At 37.4% G+C, this 27,250-nt stretch overlaps 1 protein-coding gene and 1 long non-coding RNA gene across 5 annotated transcripts in view; one reads left to right on the top strand and one right to left on the bottom strand.

Moving 5' to 3' along the window:
- The window catches only part of ITPRID2 (ITPR interacting domain containing 2), a 39,258-nt gene extending 32,825 nt beyond the window's left edge, over nt 1–6,433 (bottom strand). For 2 of the 4 annotated variants that reach the window (XM_021703326.2, XM_021703328.2), the window contains exons 1-4: nt 5,936–6,430; nt 5,525–5,570; nt 2,517–2,566; nt 1,646–1,702 (exon numbers count right to left, since the gene is read on the bottom strand). In XM_021703326.2, coding sequence (XP_021559001.1) covers nt 1,646–1,702; nt 2,517–2,566; nt 5,525–5,570; nt 5,936–6,146 — 364 coding nt within the window. In that variant the 5' untranslated portion in view covers nt 6,147–6,430. Of the gene's footprint in view, nt 1–1,645; nt 1,703–2,516; nt 2,567–5,524; nt 5,571–5,935 lie in introns of all 4 variants that reach the window. The other 2 variants (XM_021703329.2, XM_021703327.2) reach the window with 2 other exon arrangements.
- A 2,562-nt stretch (nt 6,434–8,995) lies between these two features.
- Nucleotides 8,996–26,229, top strand: LOC110592284. The gene is made up of 3 exons (XR_002481092.1): nt 8,996–9,089; nt 10,779–10,857; nt 25,630–26,229. It is a non-coding gene; the product is annotated as an uncharacterized LOC110592284 (long non-coding RNA).
- Nucleotides 26,230–27,250: the final 1,021 nt, after the last annotated feature.

Genomic DNA, 27,250 nt, shown 5'->3' with positions numbered 1-27,250 from the left:
ATACCAGATTTTTTTTTTACTTCTGATCTACAAAGTCATGGCAATTTGTTATATTTCTTTGTACATCCACTCAGAAAGGTGCCTAACACATAGCATTCAATAAATATTTACTAAATGAATGAAAATAATCTTGAAAATTTTTCAGTAAAACAACACAGTATTTCCATTCTTTTCCGGAACTTCCTTTTAGGTTCTGGTTTCCAATAAACTCACTCAATATGGATGAACAGGTAGAACAGAAATGATATTTAGGGCAGTGAAAATCCACTTATGATGTCATAATGATAGATACATGTCATTATACATTTGTCTAAACCACAGAATGTACGACCAAGAGTGAACCCCAATGTAATCTATGGACTTCAGGTAATGATGATGCCTCGTTACAGGTTCATCACACCATTCTGGTGGGGGACGTTGATAATGGGGAGACGTTGGTAAGGCAGGAAGTACAGGGAAAATCTCTAAACCTTCCCCTCAATTTTGTGAACTTAACCCTGCTCTAAAAAAAAGTCTAAAAAAAATTCCGTATTGTGAAATTAAGGCAGATATCAAAAGTGCTATTTACAGTAACACTGAAATGCATTTTAGTAAGGGTGGACAGTATGCTCAACTGTACTCACTGGGAAGCAGTAAGTTTAACCTCTTTACAGAGTTTATTCCTTGAAAGCACATTAACTGAAATAATAAAACCTCATATATTCACATATTCTAGAGTTAGAAGGTTAGAAGGTTCTAAGTAAGTAATCTTCCATAGAGTCTGACTTAAAACAGTAAAAGATCAAGGACACTACATTCAATGGATAAATTCATCATTCATCATTATAATTTAAAAGATTTACATTTTAAATCTTTTATAATTTGAAAAGATTCAATAAAATTTTTAATTTAATTTGAAAAGATTTAATAAAATCCTTAGTTCTTTTTGATAAAAAACACATTCATAACCCAGCTATACAGCTACTAATAATCTCCCAATACCAGTAAAATAATAAAATAATAAAAATGTTTAATTCTACATTGTGGAAAACTTTACTATATAAATCCACTGACTAGATAATAACATCTGTGAAAATTTAAACATGGCACAATGCACTTTTAAAATATTAATGCAGTCTGGAATAGACATCAGCGTAATGATTTCTAATTAAATTCTAATAACTCTATTTTGTTTTTGTCCTTTAGTGTTCTAAAAATCTGGAAAAAGAGGAAGGGGAAAAGACAGGAGACACTTGAATGCAAAGAGAAAGACAAGCCGCAGCTGTGTCTGACATAAGGCTACCTCACACTAAAAATAAGCTTCACTTTAGTCTTCTCATGTATAAATATTTAAGTTTCCTTCCTTCTGGCGGGGCAATTCTTCCCTCAGTTCTATGACCATTGTTTGCCCCTAAACAGTTCCTTTAAGCAATTAAGTCCAAGGAAGACATGGACATTTCACAATGGTTTTCAGAGCCATTTCTACATGTATCCTACAAGCTCTGACTAGATTATTAACATATAAAGGTTCTATAAAGTGCGTCTGAGCCATTTTCAAGACTTTTAACTTTGGCTCTAAGGACTGTACACCTGAAAGCACTCAATTTTTTTTTTTTTTTTAATTTTAAACCTGTATAAAAATACAGTTCTTCCAAACAAATGTTACCTTCAGCTCCCAAAGACAAATCATCTTCAAAACTGCCTCCATTTCTCACAAGCACACCTGAAAGAAACATTAGAAGACTCATCCTGGTGTTCTGTTCTTCTGGACCCCCATATAAAATCATAGTTTTAGCTAAAGCAAATTGACCAAGCAAAAAATAAGATACAATAAAGTATTTCAAACCTGAATGTACTCATTATTCTGATTATATTATTTCAAAAAGCAAGTATAAGCTTTATCACAAACAAACCATGATTTGCAGCCAGGTAAAGTTGTTAAAAGCCCTGATATAAGCTATTTTATACTTACTATGTCTTTGAAGATACTCATTTAGCTAACATCTTATCCAAGAGTTTCATGGAAAATCAGATACCGGAGCAATCATTCCTTTTTACCTCCCTTAACAGTCAGGAGCTCAAGCTAGACTTTTCTAATACTATAAGTGTTTTTTATATGCCTTGCCACTACCTGCACATTCTTGTTGTACTTTGAACTTTAGAATTCTGTCTTGCACAGCTGGTAAATTTTCAGGTATGGCAATTTCAGTTAATGTAAGCAAAGAAATGCTGCACTAAAGCTGACCCAGTTCACTCAATATTTTCCTTATGTTTACATATCATATTTCTACATTTAATTAATCTTCATAATATCTAACTAGACAAAAATAAGAATTTCACACTGTGGAAAGGTTTAGTAATTTGCTTGAACTATTCACTGTTTTATGGTTTATGACAAGGTTTCTTTCTTTTGGCTTTTCTCTCAGAATGGCATATTTTGTAAAATGAACATTACTTTTATAATTTACATATGTATACATTCCCTCTTAAGTAGGGCTCTCATAAAGAACAAATTTAGAAAGGCAACTTTCTCTTACCCTTGAGCGTATTACTGCTTTGCTCATCCAGTGAGGCTCCCAAAGGGGTACTGAAACCACATAAATATATAAACCTTAGTCTTAAAAAGCTATCTGGAGAGTTGTTACTGCACAACTTTACATTTAAAGGATCATAGCCAAGCAAGCTTCTAATCACAGTTTAACTCTCCTCCCCAAACACAAAAGGAATGCAAGACTATTACATAAGTAATATCCTACTAACTAAGCAAACACCTATCCTCAAGTCAGTTCACCAGGAATGATTTAATCACATATCTGATCTGCCAGCAATTAAGAGCAAGAATTGTAATTACAAATGATATTAATTAGCATTTTCTTTACAAAAACAGAAAAAGAGAATGTCAGCAGGCATTAAGAAAATGTCTGCTCCCCTCAATCCCTTCCCTAGAAACAGGAAACAGAATTAAAAGAAAACAAATCTTTAATAAAATTTAAAAGTCAGAGTCTAGTTAGAAATAAGGCTCAACAGTTTTTTTAAACCTCATCTGTCAGACCTATCACCAGCACTTTAGAGCATCTCTCAGTGCCTCCCTTACCCCAACTATATTTTTTGGTCTAAATGAAGAAGCTTAAGATTTTTTTTTCTGTTTTTAAACTATGAAATACATATATCTTCATTTAACTCTAAAAACTAAGAAGTTGGCTTGAGAATCAACCTTAAGAACCAGCCATTGCTAAAATTCTTTCACATTCTTCCCGTTCAAACACAGATAACTTAGAAATTTTTTAACGTGAAAATGAAAATGTTTTTCATTTCTTTCTCAAAACTAATTATATTAAGAAACACTTTTATTTTGAAAGTTCTGTTTTGTGATTTGAATTTTTCATCAGTAACAGTTTATACCTGTTACAAATTCACATCAAATATGGGATCATAAAAATATCAGTCTCAAAAAATATTATTGAAATGACAATTTAATGTTAAAACTTTCTGCAAGCAAATATAAAAGCAGCGGCAGTTCTTTGAAAATTAGTGCTTTTGAAAAATGTAAAAGAATCACAACTACCATAAAGACAATAAAAACTTTGAGCTAAGTTTTTGCATATATTTTAATAAAACTGGAATTTATGCCTTTATAAAGTCCTTCTTCTTCCCTGGGCTACTTTCTTGGGAGAAAACACTGTTTTACTCCTGCAGATGTCTCTATGCGTGGGTGCCCTAACAGAAAATGGCAAATAAAGAGAATAGAACTGCCACTCTCCTTCAGAAACAAGTTTCTCACTCTTACAACAGCTCTCTTCCAAATTCTCTCAAAAACTATCCTTTCTTAGATGTTAATTCAAGCAATTTATTTCCACTTAGTTAAAAAAGTGATTATCAAAATAAAGGACACCCCCTCCCCCTTAAAGGAATGACAAATGGTATCTTTATTCAGGATATGGACATCAGTAAGAAAAAAAAATGAGAATGTATCAAGGGGAAAAAGCTAGCTTTAGATCACTTATAATGTACAAAGTAGGTAGATGCCTAACTCTGAGAAGGATCCTAAACTGTTACAGAAAAAAAAAAAAAACTACAGTTGCATATATCCTAGCGGTGAAATCTGTGATAATACAACTAACATTACAAGACTATTTGTTTTAGCTTTCCCAGGTACAAATGAATGCCCCTTTTGTACAAAATACGTGCAACTCTAAGGAACAAGAAGGAAATCTATGCAGGAAACCTATGAGGGAAGGAGCAGTAGACTATAGAATCTGCCTACATAAGATTAGCAACAAAACTTTCGGAATTTTCAGAGATGATATGTCTGATGAGTAACATTTGCCTACTGCATTTATCTTACAAGATAAACGTACTGTCTACTTGATATGATCGCATATAATCTTAATTCCTATACATCATTAAGTAAACACAATGTGATTTTCCTCTTGCTGTTAAACATTATTTTTGATGCACCTTTAGAGAGAAGGTCCATATACTTCTTCATATCTCAAAGGGTCTATGACACCCCCAATAAAGGTTAAGGAGTTCTGCAGTGAAGAGTGCTTAGTAATTCATCAAAGTTACTAAAAAATCCAGGTAATTCATCAAAACGGGAAATCAATGGAGTAGTAGCCAATACTTTATCTGTGTTTAGGTTAGAAAAATAAGCTGACATATATGAAAATCACTTCTCCTTCCTCCAAAAAACACGTCCTTACCTCTGGTACTTGAACAAAAGATTAAGAAAAGCCCAAAATGAGATGGCAAGTATGTGCAGAAGCAAACACCATAGCCACATTAAAAAGTAACATTCTTCATATGAGATTTTACAAGTAGAAAATAAATTGGGAAAAAATTAAAATATAAAACAAGCCCTTTTTTACTGTAGTAAGATTTACTTGCAATATGATTCATCTCCTCTTGTACTTTATCAAAGATTTGTACCAGTTGCCAAAGCATGCAATTAGATTTATGCCGTCTGAATGCCTTCAAAGCTCTATTTCCCTTCGTGCATTCCAGTACCATCTGACAAATGCATGTCCAAGGAGTAAACTACAAGAACAAAGTTAGTTTTATAGCTGTCCAAATAGAATTAAGGCACAAAAATAAAATTAAAGCCCAGTTCGTGCTGTTAGGTAAACTAAATTCATCTAAAACACATTTGAAAGGGAAATCATTCCATGCCAGATATACAGACGTCAAAACAAAAGCAAAATAAAATACTGTGTGAAATGTGAAAATCCTTTCGAATAAAAACAAGGCAAGAATAACAACACTGCATGATTATTTGTTTTAGGTCTCTGATCTCTGATGCTAACATCATGCACGGGGGCTGAAGTCCTAACAACTGTTAAGTCAACACGGTCACCAAATAATCAGCGGTCACAGCACTTCCATTTCTAATCTTTTAGAGGAGGAAACTATCCGCCGGCTCACTTTCCGGCTTAGAGCTCGCAACGGCCACGGGACCCACTGGGACTGCGGCCCTAGTGACTCCGCTCCGGAGTGCCATCTCCGCGGATCTCCCCCTGGGATGCGAGCGGCGAAAGCGAGGACTCACCGGCAATCCTTGAGCCATATCGCGATCTTCTCGTTGGGCACGTTTCCTGCGGGGCAGAGTGAGGGGACAGCTCATTACCGACCCCAGGCGGACTCCGACCGCTCGGTCAACCTGGACACTCCCATGTAGGAAAATCTACTGGGGTTAAAATGCAGCCTAAGCAACATGTCTTAAGTGTCCATCTGAAAGGAAACGAGATGGCACCGGGGTGTCTATGTTGACTCTGGAGACGCCTCGCCAAGCGCGCGCATTTAAAGGTCCAATGTGTCCCCTCTCCCCCGGCTTAGCAAGTCCTGGAGGATCTTCCAGAACTCACAGCAGTCGCCCAGGGCGCACGAGACTTTCCCCCGCCCGCCAGCCTGCACTTCCCCGAGTCCCCCCGCCCGCCACGGCTCGGCCGGGCGCACAGACCTCTCCCCGCCGCCGCCGGCAGCTTCGCGCCCGGGAGGTCGTCCTCGTCGTCCTCGTCTTCGTCCTGCGTCGTCGCTTCTGTGGACAGGTCCTCCGTTTCCGACGCCTGCCAGGAGCCGCGGCACTTGGCCCAGGCCTTCCTCCTGCGACTCGCCACTTGCCACTCCAGTTCCTCCTCCGCCTCCGCCGACGCCACCAGAGGCCGGTCCATGGCCGCACCGGGGGCTCCGCTGCCCCAGCCGGAGCCTGCGTGAGACACGGCGGCGGCGGGGACCCCCGCCCCTGCTGTCAGCGCCCAGCCGGGCTGGGGGCCCCGGGGAGCGGGAGCGGGCGCGGGAGGGGGCGGAGGAGGAGGAAAAGAAGGAGGAGGAGGGGACGGGAGGGAGGGAGGGAAGGAAGGAAGGGGAGGGAGGGGGCAGAGGGCCGGCGCTTCACATGAAGCCGGCGCGGCGCGGCGCGGGAGCGCGAGTGGCCCGAGCGAGCGCGGCAGAGAACGAGCGCCGGCCTGCCCCCGGGCCCCGCTCCCCGCCCCTAAGCCTCCGCCTCCCGCCTCCGCCCGACGCGCCAGGGGCCCGGCCGGCCGCGGCGCGTCTGCGCGCCCCTCCCTCGGCGGCGTCCCACGCCCCCTTCCGGCCGGGGGCGCGCGGGCGGAGCGTCGCTCGGCGCGCGCGGAGTGGGGCGCAGGGTCCCCCTCGCTTTGGCCTGCGGAGCGGGCGAGATTTGTTTGCTTGTTTGTTAGCGATCTTTGTTTCCTGTCAACTTCTCTCACAGAAAAACTGTGGAAAGGCCAAGTGCCTCTCTTCACCACGTCAAAACAAGTGTCGGCTTGGGCTCGCGGACTTACTGAAGTCCAAGGAGTTGAGGAGGAAGATGAAAGAAAGGCGCGTAATTGGTATTTGTCAAAATGTCAAAACTGGAGAAGACCAAACTTCGTGAAGTGCTACTTTTATGCTTAAGAAAGTTATATATCGTGGTTTTGTTATGTATGAAAATGAATTGAGAAAGAACGTTTAATCTGTAAATTCCACAATGAAGTTGGACATAGAGAAATGAAGGAAAATAGAGCAAGGAATGGCTAGGAAAGTATAGAAATATTTGCTTGGATTTTAGAGTTTACAGGATGCTACAAGAAACAAATGATGTCAAGGTTCAGAACTATTATAAAAATGCGTTTGGGCATCCCCCCTTTTTAAATCTCATTTAGTACAAAGACTATAAAATCGTATTCAAAATCGCACACCAACTTCTGATGGTTTACCAATATCTACCAGATCATATCAAAAATACAGACTAACTTTCCAGAACCACCATTATATTCTGGGCCTATGTATATGTACTGTGAAAATAGAAGGGGTGCTAGAACATTGATACTAGCTTCTCATTGGCTTGAAATTTCACTTTATTCTTTTTTTGAATCTTAAAAGACTTTTCAGTCTTCAAGAGTCCTATAGCAAACTGCAGCTAACAATTTAATGGTCCTTCAGAATAGGCTAGAGCCTAGTTCCCTGTAGGAAAGGTAAGAGAGAGAGAGTGAGGGAAGTAGCAGGAGAGGAGGCTCTGAAAGGGGTGGTCAAAAGCCACACAGAACAAAATATGCTGTCTTCACAGTTTCATTCTGGGCCCTGACAGACCCCGCCCTACTCATCTGGGGCTCCTAGCTTCAACTCCATTTTCTCCACACGCTGTTGCTGTCTCTGTGTCCTTGCATCTCAGTTTATTGCTGTTCTTTCTGTCCAATACCTTCATGTATTTCAAGATCCATCTGAGTCAGAACTTTTCCTCAACCACATCTTTCCACCACTTCTGGTCACATCTCTCCCACAATTCCCTGATACACAACTGAATGTCTAGGTCTCTTATGTTGAGACTGAATTGTGCAGTAAATAATATGACTGGCCTTTGAGGGTATGTTTGACTTCCCAGCCACACTGTAAACTGTGAGAGATTAAAGAACATTATTCTGTATTCTTCTTGTACCCCTTACACTTTTAGTACAGTGCTAATCCCACCAGGAACATGACTTCTGTTGAGGTAAATGTCCTGCTCTTTATGTTCTTCAGGATGGACAAATGGATAAAGTATTTGCTTTATGTTGTTTCTCTAAGGCCTATTTTTTTTTTTTAAGATTTATTTTAGAGAGAGCACGCATGCCAGCCTGAGTGAGGGGAGGAGGGTCAGAGGGAGAGTGAGAATCTTAAGCAGGCTCCGCCCCCAGCTCAGAATCCCTTGGGTCTGGATCTCACCACCCTGCGATCATGACCTGAGCCAAAATTAAGAGTCTGGCACTTATCTGACTGAGCCCCTCTAAGGGGTACCCCTCTAAGGCCTATTATTTATTATTTAGTTTTGTTGTTTAAATGCTTTTAGACAACAAAGAATTTTTGGGAAAGGCAATAGTGAACCATATTTTATATTTAAAAACCAACCACCAGAGTCAAGCTATAAAGAAAGGGGGGGGGTGAATGCCAGCAGGTGGTAATATTAGAATAGAATATAGAAATTGTTGAATCTCCAATAGCACAATTGTATGTTTTCTTCTACATGATAATTTTTAATGCAAAATGTTAAGGGTACAGAAATAGTAGGGAAGGAAATCCTTGAAACAGCAAGCTATTTAGAAATGTAAAGGGTTTTAATTGCATTCTCAACTTGGAAATTTTTTAAAAATGCCCAAGTTGTTTTATTTATTTAGTAATGAAAGCCATATCACACATGAAGAGAGTCTAGTTATTTGCTTCTTCAAGGATTTTTTTCCCCAAAAAGTACTGTATTGTGGACCACACTGCAGAAGCTCTGCGTAAGGAATAATGTCTGATTCACCTATGCTTACAACGTAGAGGAACAAACAAATTTATATTAGATGTGGATAATTCCATCTAGCAAGTTGTAGTGGAAACAGTAGGGTCTTTGGTGTCAGACTGAAGTTTGAAATCTGTTTCTGTGTCTTTCTAGTTTTATGGCCTAAGGCAAGACAGCTATTATCTCGTCATCACATTCCTCATCTGTGAAATAGCAATCATGATAACAACCTTCCCAAACTGATGTGAGCATCACATGGAATCACATGGAAGTAGGTGCTCAGGATAGCTGCTGGAATTGTTATATTGCAGAAGGCAAAAATCAATTTTATAATAGGGGGATTGTTCTCATACTGGTAAGTGACATCTATGTGCTTATGCAGATGAATTTTTTAAATGGCATAAATTCAGGCTAGGAAAGAAAACATACTCTGGTTAGACAGTTTTAAATGGAAAAGCTTAATCAGAAATGAAACATTATGCTCAGTTTAATTACTTTAGTTATTTTCTACTTTTCCAGACCTTAAATATGCCTCAAAATTACTAAACAAGATTTACTATTGAGTAAGTTAAGGCATTTTGTTCTAGTTATTGCATTGTTTGTCCAATAATATTTATGTAATCAAAATTTTATTTTATGCATCAAAATCTTAATAATACAGACTGATCAGAAAGTGGTAGCATTGCAGTTTACCACATTTTCACCCCTTGTTAAGACAAAAGGACGGTGGGAGGTGTAAGTTAAGTAGAATTGCAGATTAAATAAACAGAGCAGCATTTTATATTTCAGTAAGATTCCCTGAGAAAAGAATTCTGTATGAAATAAGTTTGGAAAATACTATATATTATGTCCCCATCTCTCCCACCCCAATCCAGTCACAATGAATGTAAGAGACTTGAGAAGTAAATTCTCGAAAGTATTTTTAGTTGTGTATATTTTAAAGTAATAAAATTCATCTGTATAGTCTATAACTTGAACCTGTGACTTATTCTTAGGGTTTTTTCCACATTAGCAAAAATTTGGGGAGTATTATACTAGTTCATTGTCCTCCTAAGTAAGCAATAATATAGCATAACAATCTGCTATTTTGATTTCCCTTATTTTCTCACGTATACATCAGAAGGAGAAGCAGGTATTAATACCACTGGAACTTTGCCTTGCAGATTATGTACATAATCTGGGTAAATTTACATATTTTCTAATTTGTGCATGTTGAAGACTTGTCATTTTATCATCCATTTCACTGTCCTCAGATCACAAGTTCTTCAGTTTGCCACATAATGCTAAATTTACCCTCTCCATGGTAAAACCTTGTAGATAGCTTGTTTTCTTTTCAGTGGCTCAATTCTTTGGTGTTTCTGAGCAACAGGTAAGAATAGCTCATCTATTCTTCATCAACAATTGACTGAGGCAAGATTATGTAACAGAATAAGCTTTATTTGGTCTGTTTCATGAATTCATGAAAGTTTAGATCAGTCCTTTTTTCTTTTTCTTTTCAGTCCTGCCCTAAAATATTGTTTTTAAAGATCTCTGACATTTTGAATCATAAAAGCTTTTGAAGAAGTACATCTATCGATATTAAATACTCAGATATTAAACATTTTTATGTGGTACACAACAAAACAAGAGGATGTCATTATTGCATTTCCCAGTTTTAATTCTGTCCTATTATATGATCAATGTATTGATAGACATTTTCTTCCTATTTTAATTTCTAGCTCATGTCACACATATTTCCTATTTGAAGCCATTTAGCGCTTTAAAAAGTTTTATAATGCATATATTTGAAATTATATACTTGTAAATCTTCCTACTTCATTTTATGAGAATCAAAAGAGGTTGGTGACTAGATGAACCATATCTAATACAGATGTATCTTTAAAAGCTTTAAATGGTACTGACCTCATAGACAGTTCTTTAACACACACATACACACACACAATGTCTTTTTTAAAAATAATTCTTATGTGTGCCTGAACCTGAATAAATATAAACTGCACTGCCTCTCCCACCACATTTCCCTTCTCTAATCTCCTTTCTGCAGCTCCTTCATGCCCATCTCAGAACAAACACAATCTGCATTCAGAACAGGACCATTTACAAGTTCAATGGAGTTATTTTGGGTGAGTCATTGAAAACACAGTACAAAACCTTTCCTCACTCACCAGAAATGCATTTTTAAAATAAAGCCAAAGTGAACAAGGCTTGGCAAGTTTGAGGGTGGACAAAATGGGGAGAGAGCGGGGTTTCTGCCAGACTCAGACAGGATTTTGCTAAACCATTTTTGTCTATTCCTTACATTTAACTCTACCAATTTTTCTTACCATCACTGACCAAAAAGTGTAAGATTGAGCAGGTGGGACATCAAAATAAGGACACTTCAATTCAACCACCACTGTGATACTGAGTAGAACCAGCAGATCCCTTATATCTTAGCATCAGTTAAGTCCCCCTTTTTGTCATTCTTTAATTCAGAAGCTATAAGATGTATCCACTGAATAATCTCTTTATGCTAATTAAATCAATTTTGACAAATTAATAATAACTTTAGGCATTTTTTAGAAAGTTGTATATAAATTTGGTATACAAGTCTTTAAAATTGCTTTTAAAATAAGAGAAGTTCCATGAGAGTTAATTAAACAATAAAATATTAAAGGAAATAGAGCTATAGAGACAGAAAATAATAAGCTAATTCCTAAAAAAACTTTTGAAATTGAATTAATATAATGAAAGTCTATACAATGGCTTGATACATTTTAGACATTTAACAATCAGGTATTCAAGATTTATGAATCAGTGTAGGTTCTTCTTTATCTATATAACATATTACTCACCCTTTATCCTGCAGAGAACTTTTTAGCAGAAATACAAGTAATTACTCTTCCACAACTTGGTACAAATCAGTTGAGGCTCACATCTCATGAATGAGGAGAAACCTAGAAAAAAATCAATAAAGGGAGATTCTTAAACATATAATGATAATTCAGAATTCCTTTGCTATAAAATTTGATAGGCCATGAAAGCCACCTTTAACACAGGTTGACCCAGCAAGTTACTGTGTGGTAATTGACACAACCTGTAGGCGGCCCTACAGTTAGAATTGTTCACAAAGGGTCTGTCTGAAAGCTGCGGGGACAAGCCAGGTTCTACTAGATGGAACTATGCAAATGTTCTCCTTGAACTCCCTGCAAATTATCAGTTTCCACAAGTCAGGGTGACAATTATTGGTTAAATGGAATGAAAACTCTGTGAAAGTTAATCTGGCTATGAAAGCACTAGGGTCATAATAAACAAACACATATTTCCTGCTGTAGTTTAAGAGCATAGCCAAAAACTCTGGTTTCCCACATTTGGGGAATTTTTTCCTTTTCTTTTATGGTTAGGCAATTGTTTCTAAATTATAAAATAAGTACTTATACAGCCTTCAAAGCTTATCTCGACTATCTAAGAATGATTTTATCACATTTAGTTGTATTTAAATATAATCAACAAATGATCAAAAGTTAAAGGAACTAAATATCTATTGATGGGAACCCAAAACTAAGAACTTCCCCACAATCTTATTTCAAATCCAACAGAAAAATGAAACAAACCTCCATTAAAATTTCTCTGGAGCAGGCAAGAAAGGTAGCATAGTTGGCCTGGATTACATTAGCACTAAATCAAACAGCTTAAAGTTCTGTTTATTAATAGACTGTTATTATATAAAAGAACTACAGGGTAAAGGTCAACACACAGGTTGTTTTGGTTAATTTTTTAAAAATCCCCTGAGCCTGTGTCTTTCCAATTTTTTACTAGTCAGCCAAGTTGGCACCTTAAAACCTTTAACTACTGTAATTATTATAATAGTGCTGATATTCAATTTGGACAAGTGGTGGTAGAAGAACAATTATTTCAGGGGACCCAAGGAAATAACAACGTTGAAAATGGATACTTTTGATTGAGCACTTGCTTTGTGCCAGACACTGTACTTAGGATTGGATTTACAGTGTCTCATTTAATACAACTCTATAAGGGCTTGTATTATTCTCACTTTATAGTTAGGGAAACTGAGCTTCAGAGAGGTTAATACTTGCCCCAGGCCATGGACTAATAAGTGGCAGAGTGGAACCAGGACTTTTCCCCTGCAAAGTCTACACTCTCACCTAAGATGTGTGACTGTCTCCTAGTACTCCAGATCCACTGTTAGAGAAACATTAGTAATCACTTACTCTCTTCGGACCGAGAAGATTCTTCACATATAGCTGATGGGCAGAGGGTCAGTGTGACTCAGAACTGGAAGGAATCCTGGGGAGCCAATTACCTACTACAACTCCCTCATTTTATAAAGGGAGGGAAACTAAGCTCAGAAACTTTAAGTAGCCTGCTCAAGGTTGGCTATCTAGTTAGTGACAGAATTAATTAGGGACAAGGATCCAGATCTCAAAGCCCTACAAACATTGATAAAGGCAAAGGTAGAAAAACTGCTTTTATCTTATCAAATGTTCTGAAAAACTTGGAGAATATAAAAACAAAGATTTTAGTATCTAGGCTTCTTAAGGGGATGTAATATTACAATTTATCAGTAAAGGTGATACCCCTGGCCCCAAATTTGTAGCTGCACCTAGCCATCTTTCTGGAGAGGACTCAAGGTTGGGGACAGTGAGAATCTCTGCAAACTTGAGTATATCATTCAACTAATTTTTGAGTCCTTCTAGGATATTCTGTTAGATACAAAAACCCAAGACTGTAGCATCCCTGGCCCAGCCACATTCTTGTACTCAGAGAACTTTCTCAGGGGGCATCACACTCTTGATCAAGAAGAGAGAATTGTTGCTTAACCTAAAATCTGGTCTTCCAAGTAAGCCTTAATTGCCTAATAGGAGACCTGAAGTTTTAAGATTTCACCTTTCACCTAAAAACTATTTAAAATTCTATTTTAAAGAGAAACAATATTCAGACAGTTTTTCTGAAGGGTAATATTCCGCCACTACTGTGACTAATATATATGTGAGTATTTCAATATGTTAATATTTAGCCATTCTTTAAAGCAGACCAGCAAAGACCTGGGTGCCTCAATAGTACCAAATGATTTCCAAAAAGATGGTTTTTACAAAATCTCTCTGACTTGTAAAATGGCATCTGTCTATATTGATTCTCAATATGAGCAATGATGTGAAATGAGATGCGTTTTTTCTAATAAGGAGTCTTCCCAGAAGTTGTTAAGTACATCACCCTGTGTTCTCTTTAGGAGAAACTCAGAAGAAATATCTTTTTACAATATTTTTTCCAAGATGAGTTGAAATTACTGGGACATTTTATTCTAATCTCCTGGGCACCAGGACTTGGATAACTAACAAAGTTTCTGTTTTTAACATTGGTTACTAGAAAATTGAAAGCCAAATGTGTGGCTCACCCATGGTAGATGAGTAGGTCATCATGGTATGCATTCTAAACCTTATTCATAGCTCTACTTTGTCCCCACCCTTTTTTTCTTCTTCTTCTATTTTTTCTTTTCTCAAAATAATATTTTATAATTTTTTATATTCTTTTTCTGCACTATGACAAGGAAAAGCTAAATATGTAAGAATAGTATGCAAAATTATGTTTACTATACAAATATATATATATCCATAGGGGAATATTAGGAGGGAAATAAAGCTGCTCCATTACAATGACAATATTATGGCTTTTTCTTTTATTTTCCAAACTTTTTGAAATTGCATTTACAATTTAGGGAGAAAAAGTTATTTGAACTTTGAAAACTCTAGCTATTTATTCCAGAGATAGAAGTATGGGAAATATTTGCAAACCCCCCCCCACAATGTACTTCAGTTTGATTATGTTAAAGCAAGTGAGGAACTGTCATAAAGTGAGGTTGGAATGGTAGGTGAGATCCAAATTTCAAAGGCCTTGGTGTGCTATCCTAAAATTGTGTTATTGCAAGTGGGAAGTTAGAGGCACCTTTCAGTTTTTAACTAAAGTGCTTTGTTGAAAGATAACTAGTAACTATCTAGCTGAAAGAGTCAGACATGGGAAGTTGTTAGGCAAAGGAGCTAGTTAGGAGGCTTATTAGTATGGGGTTTGGGGATACGGAGGTTAATACAGACTCAAGTTAGACTGGTAGGAATAGGGGCTGCAATCAGATTTGACAAATTGGAAATGGGTGGGAAGAAAGAAATGGAATGATCTTCAAGGTTTTTTCTACTTGTAGGTGCATGGATAGGTATTGGTGTTATTCAACATGATAGAGAATTTAGGAAAATTTGGGATTTGGCATTAATTTGTTTAGGAGTAAGAAGAACAAGAGAGAGGAAAGGAAATGAGTTCATTATAGGACATATTAGTACTTATAAATATATATATAGGTACTTATAAATATACTGATGGAAATGTAGCCCCAAGCATTCAAAAATACAGTACAGAGCTGAAACTCTGGATGAAAGTTTGGCTTAAATATTATTATAAGGTATGTGTGTGCTTGGACTCACTAACACTAGAGAGCCATGTTTCTATTTCCCAAGTAAACTATTCCCAATATATCAAAGCAGTAGTCATCAATGACTTCTAAAATGCTAAATCCTCTGGATCCTTTTCAGCACTCATTTTATAGTTATCTTTATAGCTTTTGCAGGACTGACTATTCCTCTCATTTCTTTCTTGATCTTACATTTTCCTCTTCTCCTACTTCTCAGTCCCCTTCACTGGTTTTCATTCTTTTACCAGCTTTATTGTTGTGTTCTTTGAGAGTTTCCCTCTCTTAAGTGTACACACTCTCCCTGGCTGAGGTGGAGAAAACTGAGAGTGGAGAAGTTTGGGGAGAAACAAAAGTTTGTCAAATATATTAAGTTTGAAAGCCTGTTAGACATCCAAGGGGATATGTTGTGCAGGCATTTAGATACATGAATATAGAGTTCAAGGGAAAAATCTGGACTGGAATATAAATTTAAGAGTCATCAGCATATAAATAGTATCTACAGCTAAAAACCTAATTGGGGCCAGCAGGGGGGAATTGGTGGAAGAATGGTAAGAAGAGATGTCTGAGGATAGTGCTTGGAGTTTTCCACATTTTAAAGACAAATAAATGAGAAGAATCCAGCAAAAGAGGCTAAGAATGATCAGTTAGTGCAACCAGCAAAGTGGGAAGAGAACTAAGAGAAGTGGTATCTTGAAGGCTACTGAAAAAAGGGTTTAAAAGAGGAGGAAATGATCAACTCTACCAACTTCCTGAGAAGTTGATTAAGATGAAGACTGAGAATTGACCTCTGGGTCTGGCAGTACAGATATTAGTGTTGCCCTTGATAATAATTGCAGTGCAATGGTGAACAGTGAAGCCTTGATTGTAGTAGGACTCTCTGGGGCTGGTTTCTTTTTAGAAGAGGGAAACAGGAAACAGCAGGGGCAGTCAAACTAAAACAATTAATTGGTTAAGATAGAACAAAAGAGCAAGAAAACCATTATATAGATATATGGCCATTCAAGATCATGATTATCTGTGTCTGGAAAAGGTTGGAGAAAAACCAGTTTCTAAAGCTTTGACCCCTCTGAGTTTATTTCCACTTAATTTTAATATTAGACCTTCTTATAATTACTGTCATTTGTCAAGTCATGAGAGAGGTAAAGATAGAAACAGTAAATGTAGACATCTAATGAAGAAAAGGATAAAGATAGGAAAATAGCTAAAAGGAAATACAGAGTTGAAGGATTTCTGGTTATTTTTTTGAGGAATAGACCATGTTTATTGGTTAAAGACAAGAGCAAGTAGACAGAAAAAGTTTAAATATACACAGAAAAGGTTAGGTATTTGAGGGATAAGATCTTGAGAAAGGGAGGAAAATTTATTTCATTTAGGTCATTTCTTAATTTTAGATTGGAAAGAGATACAATGTACCAATGTAGTTAAAATTTCAGGGTAAGATAATTTTTTTTGAAGATTTTATTCATTTGACAGAGAGAGAACACAAGCAGGAGGAGTGGCAGGCAGAGGGAGAGGGAGAAACAGACTCCACGCTGAGCAGGGAGCCTGATGTAGGACTCAATCCCAGGACCCTGGGATCATGACCTGAGCCAAAGGCAGACACTTAACTAGCTGAGCCACCCAGGCACCCCCAGGGGAAGATAATTTAAAGGAACTCACACCTAATGTCCTACATATGCTCTGAGAATTAGGCCAGATCATCGCTAAAGAAATGGATCGTGAGCTGGTTGGAGAATTTAAAAGAGTAAAGGTTTGGCATAGTTGTTATTAAAAATGGAAACAAAACTATAGGGGAGAAGTAAAATATTTATTTAATCATTATATATCCCTCTAAGCACCTTATAAATATCAGCTCATTTATTCATCATATGTCTGTGAGATATGCTTGACTATTATTCCCTCTTTGCAGATGAAGAAAATGAGGCGCGAAGTGATTATGCTATTTTTCTAAGGGTACCCAGCCAGTAAGTGGAGGATCCTGAAACTGAGCTTCTGTGGTCTAGCTCCAGAGTCCATGCTCTTAACTCCTTTACAATGCTGATTGATGGCAGTGGCCTGACTTCACTTAGCAGGTTTAGGTACATAGGTGTTGAATTTCAAAAGACAAAACTTTACACCCATCCAGGATAGGAGCTCAGAGGTTGAGTATGATGGAAGTTGAGATTAGTTGATGAGATAAGCCATAGCATGTAGGGTTAGTTGGAAGACATAGGGCAGGAGGGAAAGAATCCGGGTCATGTAGGGGTTCAGGGACTTGAATCTTTGTTATATTCTTAAGGTTTAGGTTCCTTTGAAATCAAATAGTTTGATAGAAATAAGGAAGAGGGATCATTGAAAACAGCAGGAACTCAGAATAAGAGAGTAACATTGTGAAGTGTCATTAAGAAGGGTAAAGAGTTGCTGGGGAGGGCTAGGTAGCATTGGAGTATGGCACTGGTTGTAGATCACTGAAATCCAAAGAAGTTAAAGGCCTGTGCAGCAAAAGAGGTCAAGAAATGATGAGTCTAGGGTGTTGGGTGGGGCACATCTATAAATATTGAAGTCACTTATGAATCACTCAACATGAGACAGGAAATGGGGTGGAGAAAACGGCTGCAGAAACCAGTGGATTGCAATGTGAACGTGTTGAGGGAATGAAAGATGGCATAAGAGAGACCAGACAGACATAATGAACATACTCCAGGAAGTGCAGTCATATAGGTCAACCTTTCCTGTAGCCACCTGCCTCTGGCAGTGTGATAGGGAAGCCAAAAGTGCCATGGCACTAAGATGCCTAAATTGGCAGCTTTCCTGAAGAGCTTTTTAAAGAGGTTGAACTGTTGAAATGATTAAAGCTTTAAATTACCTCAGAGGTCCAGCACATTAGTAAAGTAAATATTAACACAGTTTAGTTTATCTAGCCCATATAAAACCATTACCATTTAAGTACAAATATGGCCCTATGGATATTTTAAGTTTTCAAAGGTGGGAGAGTGGAAGGAGGAAGAGAATATAGGAAACTGAGGTATAATTTGGCCATGCATACTGTGAACAACTGACATAGAGGAGGAGGAAAGAACCAGCAACCATGAACATGGAGAACCTCTTACATGTGCCCTAGGAATAGTGGCATATGGAAAGGGGAAATGTGCAAATGAGCCATACTCCTCCCTTAGTTCAGAATACTCTGTAAAATTTGTTATTTTAGATGCAGTGATAGGGGCTTTCCCAGTTCCAACAAAGAGACTCAAAGACAAAAAATAAATTTTTACAGAAAAGAAATCCTACCCCTGAATCAGAAGGCAGGCTGAATTACCTACTATGATATAATTAACTACTTAATATTAGAGGAAATTATGTTTCGATCAACAAAAATTCAGATTTGCCCTTGGAGACCTATATTGCTGGTTACCTACCACCACCACTCCTCCACCTTCTTCCTTACCAACAGAATCCTTATTATGCCACTGGATATTGGCATCTACATATGACACCAAGAGATAAGGCAACCATCTTGTGACCGTAAGTGGAGCTAGCCTAGAAAGAAAAACCAAGATGCTAATAAGTTTCCCAGATTTAGGAAACAGGAATATAGGGACCCAGCTAAATATGAGATTTCAGATAATGAATAATATCATAAGGGATATATTTCATTTAACTAAAATTCAGATTTAACTTGATGTCCTGTATTTACTCTGACAACCCTAGATACTCAGGATGACAAAATGGAAAGTTAGATCCTGTCATTGATGAAGTAATTGAGCTGCTGAATTAGCCAACTCTGTGACCACCTTAACTCAAAACATTTTAGTATCAGATAAATCTTCCTTAGTGTTAAGCCAGTTCTTTTTGCATTTTCTGTTACTTACAGCCAAAGGCATCCTAACTAATGCAGTTTTGTCAGCCCTCTCATTGAGCAAGTCAATACACATATTGTTCATCCCTAAGTATCAACTTACAAATTCTAATTAGTATTTTCAAAAGGTTTCTTTGTGAAAGTTCTTTTAGTATGACATACATCTATGTTTTCAGAATTCAAAGTTTTCCATCTTTGTGTAGTACTCCATAAAAGTTATTTTCATGAAATGTATAACATGAAACGTCTTTCTCTGTACAGTTTAGCTGGATTAGATGATCTCTAAGATCTATTCTAGTTCAGAAAATATTAGTTATTATAGAACAAAAGTAGATGTGAAATAAAGATAGGCACCTGACAATAAGGCCATACAACAAAAATTATCCAGTGTTAAAGTTAATTATGTAACAAAGGGCTTCTTCTGACAGCAGTTGTTTTAAGAATTAGCAGAATTATATTCATAATACCACCATTATGAAAAACAGTAATACAACAATTTTGATGTGATGTTTCTTGAGTTACAAACAGAGATTAGAATGAAGTCTTTTATCCATATAAATATGTAGCTTTTATTCTTAATATCCTAAAAGTACAAAGTAATCTTGGGCAAAAGAAAACAAGATAAATGGTGGAAAATTTCTAAATGATTATATTCACAGGCTGTGTGGTCCTGGAAGCACCAAAAGCTGGCATTTTCCATCTGTTTCCAGTGGCTTATCAGAGGCCTAAATCAGTTTGTGCATGCTCTTAAAATTCTGGGTTTTTTTTACCATGAGTGTAACCACAGTGATTGGAGAACGGAGTGATCCTTACATGAACTGACCTCCCCTGGTCAATGGGAAAATAGCTTATACTAACAGGCAGGAACATGGTGATATACATGGTGATATACATTTGTGTGCATGTGTGCACAGTTCTGTGAGTGTGTGCACACTTCTGCTTGTGAGTGATCCAGAGGTTATTAGATCAAGAAGCCTCTGCTTTTTCCCCATGCTCATGCACAAGACAGATCTAGCTGCACAAGACCAGAGCAGCAGAAGTCAGTTTTCAGAGCTGGAAAACGGAGTGAGGTTATTGAAACCTTTATAATCAACATTATCTGGCATATCAGTACTCTTCAAAACTATGTTCTGATCTGAAACCAGCCATCTCACCACTCTCCTCTCCTCCCTCTCCTAAGAGTCTTATTCAAATGCAATTCAGCTCTCCTTCCAAGCCTGCTTTCTAAGAAAACAAAAACACTGCAGTTATAGAAGCCATTCATTTTAGAATACTGTCCAATTACCACTATTCTCACTCAAGCATACTTCCCTATGCACACTTCTCAACAAGCATATCACAGTATTTATCCAGCAAAACCAGGTAACTCCCAAGAAGGAAAAAAATTTGCTCCTTAAAAAAATAATTTTTGGGGCGCCTGGGTGGCTCAGTCGGTTAAGCGACTGCCTTCGGTTCAGGTCATGATCTTGGAGTCCCGGGATCGAGTCCTGGAGATCGGGCTCCCTGCTCAGCGGGGAGTCTGCTTCTCCCTCTGGCCCTCCCCCCTCCCATGTGCTCTTTCTCTCTCTCATTCTCTCTCTCTCAAACAAATAAAATCTTAAAAAAAATTTTTTTTTCTCTGTCACTGATTTTTTTAGATCCTGTACCAGGTTTTAGAAAGGAAAACCATGGCATGTGTGTGCATGCATAGCCATAGACCTCCACAATGAACTTGGGAAAAGAAAAAGAAAGGAGGGGAGGAAACATGTAACATTTCAGCTGGGTGGTCTGAAGACACTAGAGATTGAAAAAATATATTTAGAAGTTTAAAAATCTTTTTTTGTGAGATAAGTTTCATTTGAGATCTATTTTATGTATATACAGGATGTATTACTTTTAAAAAATGGTTTAAGGGCGCCTGGGTGGCTCAGTTGGTTAAGCGACTGCCTTCGGCTCAGGTCATGATCCCAGGGTCCTGGGATCGAGCCCCGCATCGGGGTCCCTGCTCTGCGGGGAGCCTGCTTCTCCCTCTCCCACTCCCCCTGCTTGTGTTCCCTCTCTCGCTGTGTCTCTCTCTGTCAAATAAATAAATAAATAAAATCTTTAAAAAAAAGTTAAAAAAATAAAAAATGGTTTAAGTTTTCCCCTAAAAATTAATAATCATACTATAAACTCTTTCTAAAGACCATTTATTGGTTTGACCTTGGAAGGATATTTCCAGTTCATTGATTACTTTTTTATATTACTTATTTTAATATACTAGGTAAAATTTTGTCTCCACATCTTGCATAGTGAAGAAACAGAAATAAAAGCTATAAATGGAAAAGAACACTTCTCCAGAGTCATTTAATTCAAATTTTCCTAAGAACGTTCTTTCCTCAATTTTAATTGTCTAATAATATCCATTATTTTTCTAATGTATACAAATATTTCTACACTACCCTAGGAGAGACTATTTCAAATATTTCTCAAACCCAGAGCATTTACTATTAAGCAAAATTTCTTATTTTCCAGATGCTTTAAAAAGATATGATAGGGGGGTGCCTAGGTGGCTCAATTGGTTGAGCGGCTGCCTTCAGCTTAGGTCATGATCTCAGGGTCCTGTGATTGAGCCCCACATTGTGCATCCTGCTCAGGGGGGAGTCTGCTTCTCCCTCTCCCTCTTCCTCTCCCCCACTCCTGCTTATGCTCACTCTCACTCTCTCTCTCAAATAAATAAAATCTTTTAAAAGAGGGAGGATGATAGGGGCGCCCTGGTGGCGCAGTCGGTTAAGCATCCAACTCTTGATTTCAGCTCAGGTCATGATGTCAGGGTCATGGGATCCAGCCCTGCATGGGGCTCCACACTGGGCATGGAGCCTGCTTGGGATTCTCTCCCTCTCCCTCTGTTTTTCCCCTCCCTCCCCCACCTGATCGTGTTCACTCTCTCTCAAAAAAAAAAAAAAAAAGGATGATAAAAACAAAAACTATATGTAATATATAAATCTGATGCACAAGAGGTGGATTAGGTCATAGTGTATGCCTGTTACTTTTATTTTTTATTTTTTTGCCAGCACAATTGCAAAAGTATAAAATGTCTGTGTGTGTCCATTATTGCGTATGTGGTTTTAATCTATGAAAACAGGGGTGCCTAGGTAGCTCAGTCAGTTAAGTGTCCAACTCTTGTTTTCAGCTCAGGTCATGATCTCATGAGTCATGAGATCAAACCCTGGGTGGAGCTCTACACTGAGCGGTGAGTCTGCTAGAAGATTTTCTCCCTTTGCCCCTCTTCCCCTTGCATGTACACACACAAACACTCTCTCTCTCTCAAATAAATCTTTAAAATAAACCTATGAAGATGATCTAGCATCTTTTGATACTTCCACCACCAGTAATTTAAGACACTACAGAAAAGTGCCTTGCAGAATACACTGCTAGCTTATTAGCACTAAAACACTTGTTGAGTACCAAAGGTAGTACCCATTGCCCCTTTTGCATACTTTAAATTCAGTGTCCTCTTCTATTGCCTTCAAAGTACTTCTTCAAAATAACCCCGTTTTACCAACTCAAGCTTATATATCACGGACACAAACACTCCTCTCCATTTGGATCTATCTTTCTCTTCAATAAACATGCTTTCCCCTCCTCAGCTCTGTTGTTCCCTCCACCAGGAATGTCATTTCCTTTATCTCTACTCTTACTGGAGCACCTCATTTCCAGAAAGCTTTTTTGAGTGTTTTGCCCATATGGTGCTCTTACTGTCAATATGTCCATACAGCATTCCATCATTCTGATTTCTGTTAGTTTGTTCTTATGTTTTTCTGTAGGCTCCACCTGCCCTTGTATTCTGAAACACATTGGAAGTTCCTCTACCAGACTTTGTTTATTCATTGTTCATTTCTGTAGGATGCAAACTTCTAGAACCATCAAGTCAATAACCAAAGTATATAAAAAAAGAAAAATAATAAAAGTTTTATTGTACAGAAACCACATTCAGAACCCCTTTTCCCTTATTTTGAAATGCAATTTCTAGGTGTTTCTCATGGTAGTTACTAACAGGGACATTATTTCAAATTTGGGTCCCCATAATATACCCCCTCTTTTCTTCCCATGGTACATGAGATACTACAGTGGTTTTCAAATTTATTTTTTTTAGGGACAGAATTTTTCTTTTCTTTTTAAGCTCATTCTTACCCAGAATTTCAAATATGTCAAAGAGATGCAAGCTGAGCAACTCTTGTTAAAGAGATTGCAGTGCATAAGGGGAACGTGAGTGTCCTACCTGCCTAACCCTTCCACAGCCCCACCAGTGGCTTCTGTGGCTCCTTGGAGGAACTCTGGAGGCCCTTTGTAGAAACTGAGAAACCCTGGCCTTGGCTCTGCCATCTTGACTCTGTTTAGCTTGAGTAAGTCTCTTTCCTCAACCTTAAAAACAATGAACTTGATCGGGGCGCCTGGGTGGCTCAGTCATTAAGCCTCGGCTGTAGGCTCAGGTCACAATCCCAGGGTCCTGGGATCGAGCCCCGCATTGGGCTCCCTGCTCAGCGGGAAGCCTGCTTCTCCCTGCCCCACTCCCCCTGCTTGTGTTCCCTCTCTCGCTGTGTCTCTCTCTGTCAAATAAATAAAATCTTTAAAAACAAAAAACAATGAACTTGATCTTCAGAGACCATTCATAGAACTTGCAAAGCACCACACTCAGAACAAATGAAAAAAAAATAATTCATGCCTGTTTTGGTGTTCTATTGTTGTATTGGGTCATACTTTTAGATACTTTCTTAGGACAAAAACTGGTTGATGTTTGATAAAAATTAGTACTGAATGTTGGTTATAGATTTGAACTTTGTTTGTTTGTTTACCTAGATTCTGCTTTGTATTATTATCAGTAAATTTCACTTTTGAAAACTCTAGTTTGAGGTAGCATTTCAAAAGAAACCAAAGTTTGTATGCAACATTCACAACTTCTAATCTTTTGTATTCCTTCAAGAAAGCAAGCAGTATAACATAGTGTTCCTACATAGAAACAATCTGGTATAAATATCATAGATACTTGTTTTGGCAGGTGTTCATTTACAGATTGTGTGAAGAAATACACAAACTCAGTATCAGGAAAATACTATTAAAGAGTTCTATCATTCTAGTTAATAAAAAATATTGATGAACTTGGGACATTTTGACTATATTTTAAAACTATTTCTATGGGGCACTGATTCATTTGTAAATGGAAAAGGTCAGGCAAGATACCAAAACAGTAAGTACTACTTGATTCCAAGCAACCTGTTAAATAAACTGTAGCTGCTTTTAACTGCAGAGTACTTAAATCTAGCTGTCTATATATTTTTTTAAAGATTTTATTTATTTATTTGAGAGAGAGAGAATGAGAGAGAACACATGAGAGGGGGGAGGGTCAGAGGGAGAAGCAGACTCCCTGCCGAGCAGGGAGCCGGATTTGGGACTCGATCCAGGGACTCCAGGATCATGACCTGAGCCGAAGGCAGTCGCTTAACCAACTGAGCCACCCAGGCGCCCTAGCTGTCTATAATTTTTTAAGAATTCCTGGCTTCCCCAGCAGATAAACTTGACTCAGCTGTCAACATAAAAGTCCCTTACCTGTCAGTTTGGCTTAATCAAAACAGTTTTTGATGCTACTAATCTTCTACCAAAATTTTTCATTTTACAAATTAGATTTATAACATGAAAATCTCAATTAAAAAACCCATTTAACTCATGTGTATGTGTGTATGTGTATATGTATGTATATAGACATATAAATTTAGAAATATTGTTAAATAAAATTACTTCTAGTGAATTAAACTTTGCAAATAAAAGTAGTATATTTAGACAAGTTATTGAAAATTTAATTTGTTTTTACCATAGTGCCCTCATTACTAAAAGGTTACATAAAATTTTAAATACACTTAAATTAAGAATCATTCAGTCCGGGGCACCTGGGTGGCTCAGTTATTAAGCGTCTGCCTTCGGCTCAGGTCATGATCCCAGGGTCCTGGGATCGAGCCCCGCATCGGACTCCCTGCTCTGCAGGAAGCCTGCTTCTCCCTCTCCCACTCCTCCCTGCTTGTGTTCCCTCTCTTGCTGTGTCTCTGTCAAATAAATAAAATCTTTTTAAAAAAAAAGAATCATTCAGTCCATGCACATTTTTATTCATTCAATAAATAGTTATGTTGTACTTTGACCCAGATAGGAATTGAGTACTGAGATTTTGTTTCTGATACTGAGGAACTTGCAAACTAATGAAGATCATAATGTGGAACTACAGTATAATTATCATTTTAGTGACACAGGCCAGTGTTTTAACATACCACCTAAAGAAATGTCAAAAAGCAAATGAGGTCTGAAATGAATCAAAGGAGAACTTTTTTGCCTGGAGAAGCAGTGAGAGACTCCTAGTCATACTTTGTTTCCCTCCTTCTGCAGAACCAACATCAGCCAGCTTTAAAAGCACTATTATTGGGGGAGGGGGGAAGCCTGGCAAGGGTGAGAATAGTGATTTTGATTTGAGAAAGCCTGAAGTAGAAGGGAAGGATAAAGAAGTAAGATAAGGGGAAAATAAAAAAAGGAACTAACATTTATGGAATACTTAGCAATTGAGTTTTTATGTCTATTATGACACTGTGTTTCTTCTTAAAGGGAACTTGCTAGAAAGCTGTTGAAACCACTGAGGTAGAAGAAGAAGAAACTGGACAAATAAACTACAATTCTTTATCTTGGCTCTATTCAACCTTGTCCCTATTGACCAGTCTTTGAGGAAAAAGTATCTAGCACCAAACTAATAGAGAATGTCAAGTAAGATTTTCTTTCAAACTGTATTCATGTCTTGAATTTAGTAGGTCATCAATGTTTTTATTTGGTTTAATTAAGCAAAATAAGGAAAAATGAGTAAATAAAGGTAATGCTCAGAAGATATAGAATGAGTTTTTGGGCTAGAAGCCACCCATTAAGCTCTTACTATTGATAAGGCCTGCAAGAATTATGTACAGTCATAAAAAGACACTTGAAAGTTGGTTGCATAAGCCTTTTTAGAAAAATGTTGAGTTTGGGGTCTTTAAAGAAAAGATCTCATTATTTTTCAATAGTTCAAATACTTCAAAATAAAAACTAAAAGCAAAGCATTCTGACAGTTAAAATGTAGTTTCATTAAAAAAAAAAACTCTAAATTTACTATACATTTGTGTTTCATTTATCTACATCAGTTCTTTATTTTATTCTCCAAATTAAATTGCCCTGAAATTTCTAGCACTAATAAATGGGTTTTACAGTTTCTCTAAAGTTAACTATCTTAAGAGTAGAAAATCAAGGGACAGGCAATATTTTGAAGTTATGTATGTCTTCCAGAAAATCTGTATTTAGTTCATCTGTACGTTCAACTCTTGAGAATCTATTATCATTGGTACAATTTTATATTACATATAATAGAATTATAGCACATCTTGTCCGAGGAGGACGTTTCTAAAGAAAAGAGCCAGATATTTGTACTCAAGTGTAAAACTCCCTAATAGGAAATAATGTTCAAAAGTAAGGTTCAATGAGCCTTAGTGCATATTTTAAGGCTTTAAGAATTATTTAGTATTTGCTTCTATTAAGAGCTAGCTAAGTACAAGCTAACATTAAATGTTGGTAGGAATGGAACTGCATGCTATACTAAATTAGAACTGTATTAGTTCTACTTTAAGAGGAGACTTTTTGTACCTCTCTGAATTCATGCTAGTCACATCATTATCAATAAAACAAAACTTCCCTAATTATTTTACTGTAAGTATAAATATTTTGATACGCTCCTTCCTATATTATAAAACAAAATATTAACACTATATGCTGTGAAATTCTATATTTCACCTCTCCTGGTATTGTACATATGTACATATGATGTATCACATACTATTAAATTTGACATCATAAAATGAGAAAAACAGTTTTAAATTACTTCTTTATGGTTTTTAAGGACAGATTGCTGCACAAAGGGTCAGACTTTTTGTTGTTGTTAAGAGGCCAGATTAGTAAATGTTTTAGGCTTTTTGAGCCTAATGGTCTCTGTCACTACTCAGTTCTGCCATGTATCACAAAAACAGCCATAGCAATACGTAAATGAATGAGTAGTGCTATCTTTCAATAAAACTTTATTTTCAAGCACAGGTGGTAGGTCAGATTTGGCCTCTGGGCCATAGTTTACTGACTAGTTGTAGAACATATGAACTTTTTACATTTTCTCTGTTTAACAAAGATGATTTTGAACCACATTTCCCACTCTCTC

Source organism: Neomonachus schauinslandi, chromosome 3, assembly GCF_002201575.2.
Source record: "Neomonachus schauinslandi chromosome 3, ASM220157v2, whole genome shotgun sequence".
NCBI lineage: Eukaryota > Metazoa > Chordata > Mammalia > Carnivora > Phocidae > Neomonachus > Neomonachus schauinslandi.
The sequence above is the reverse complement of the archived record's forward strand: the minus strand, read 5'-3'. Positions and strand labels throughout refer to the sequence as shown.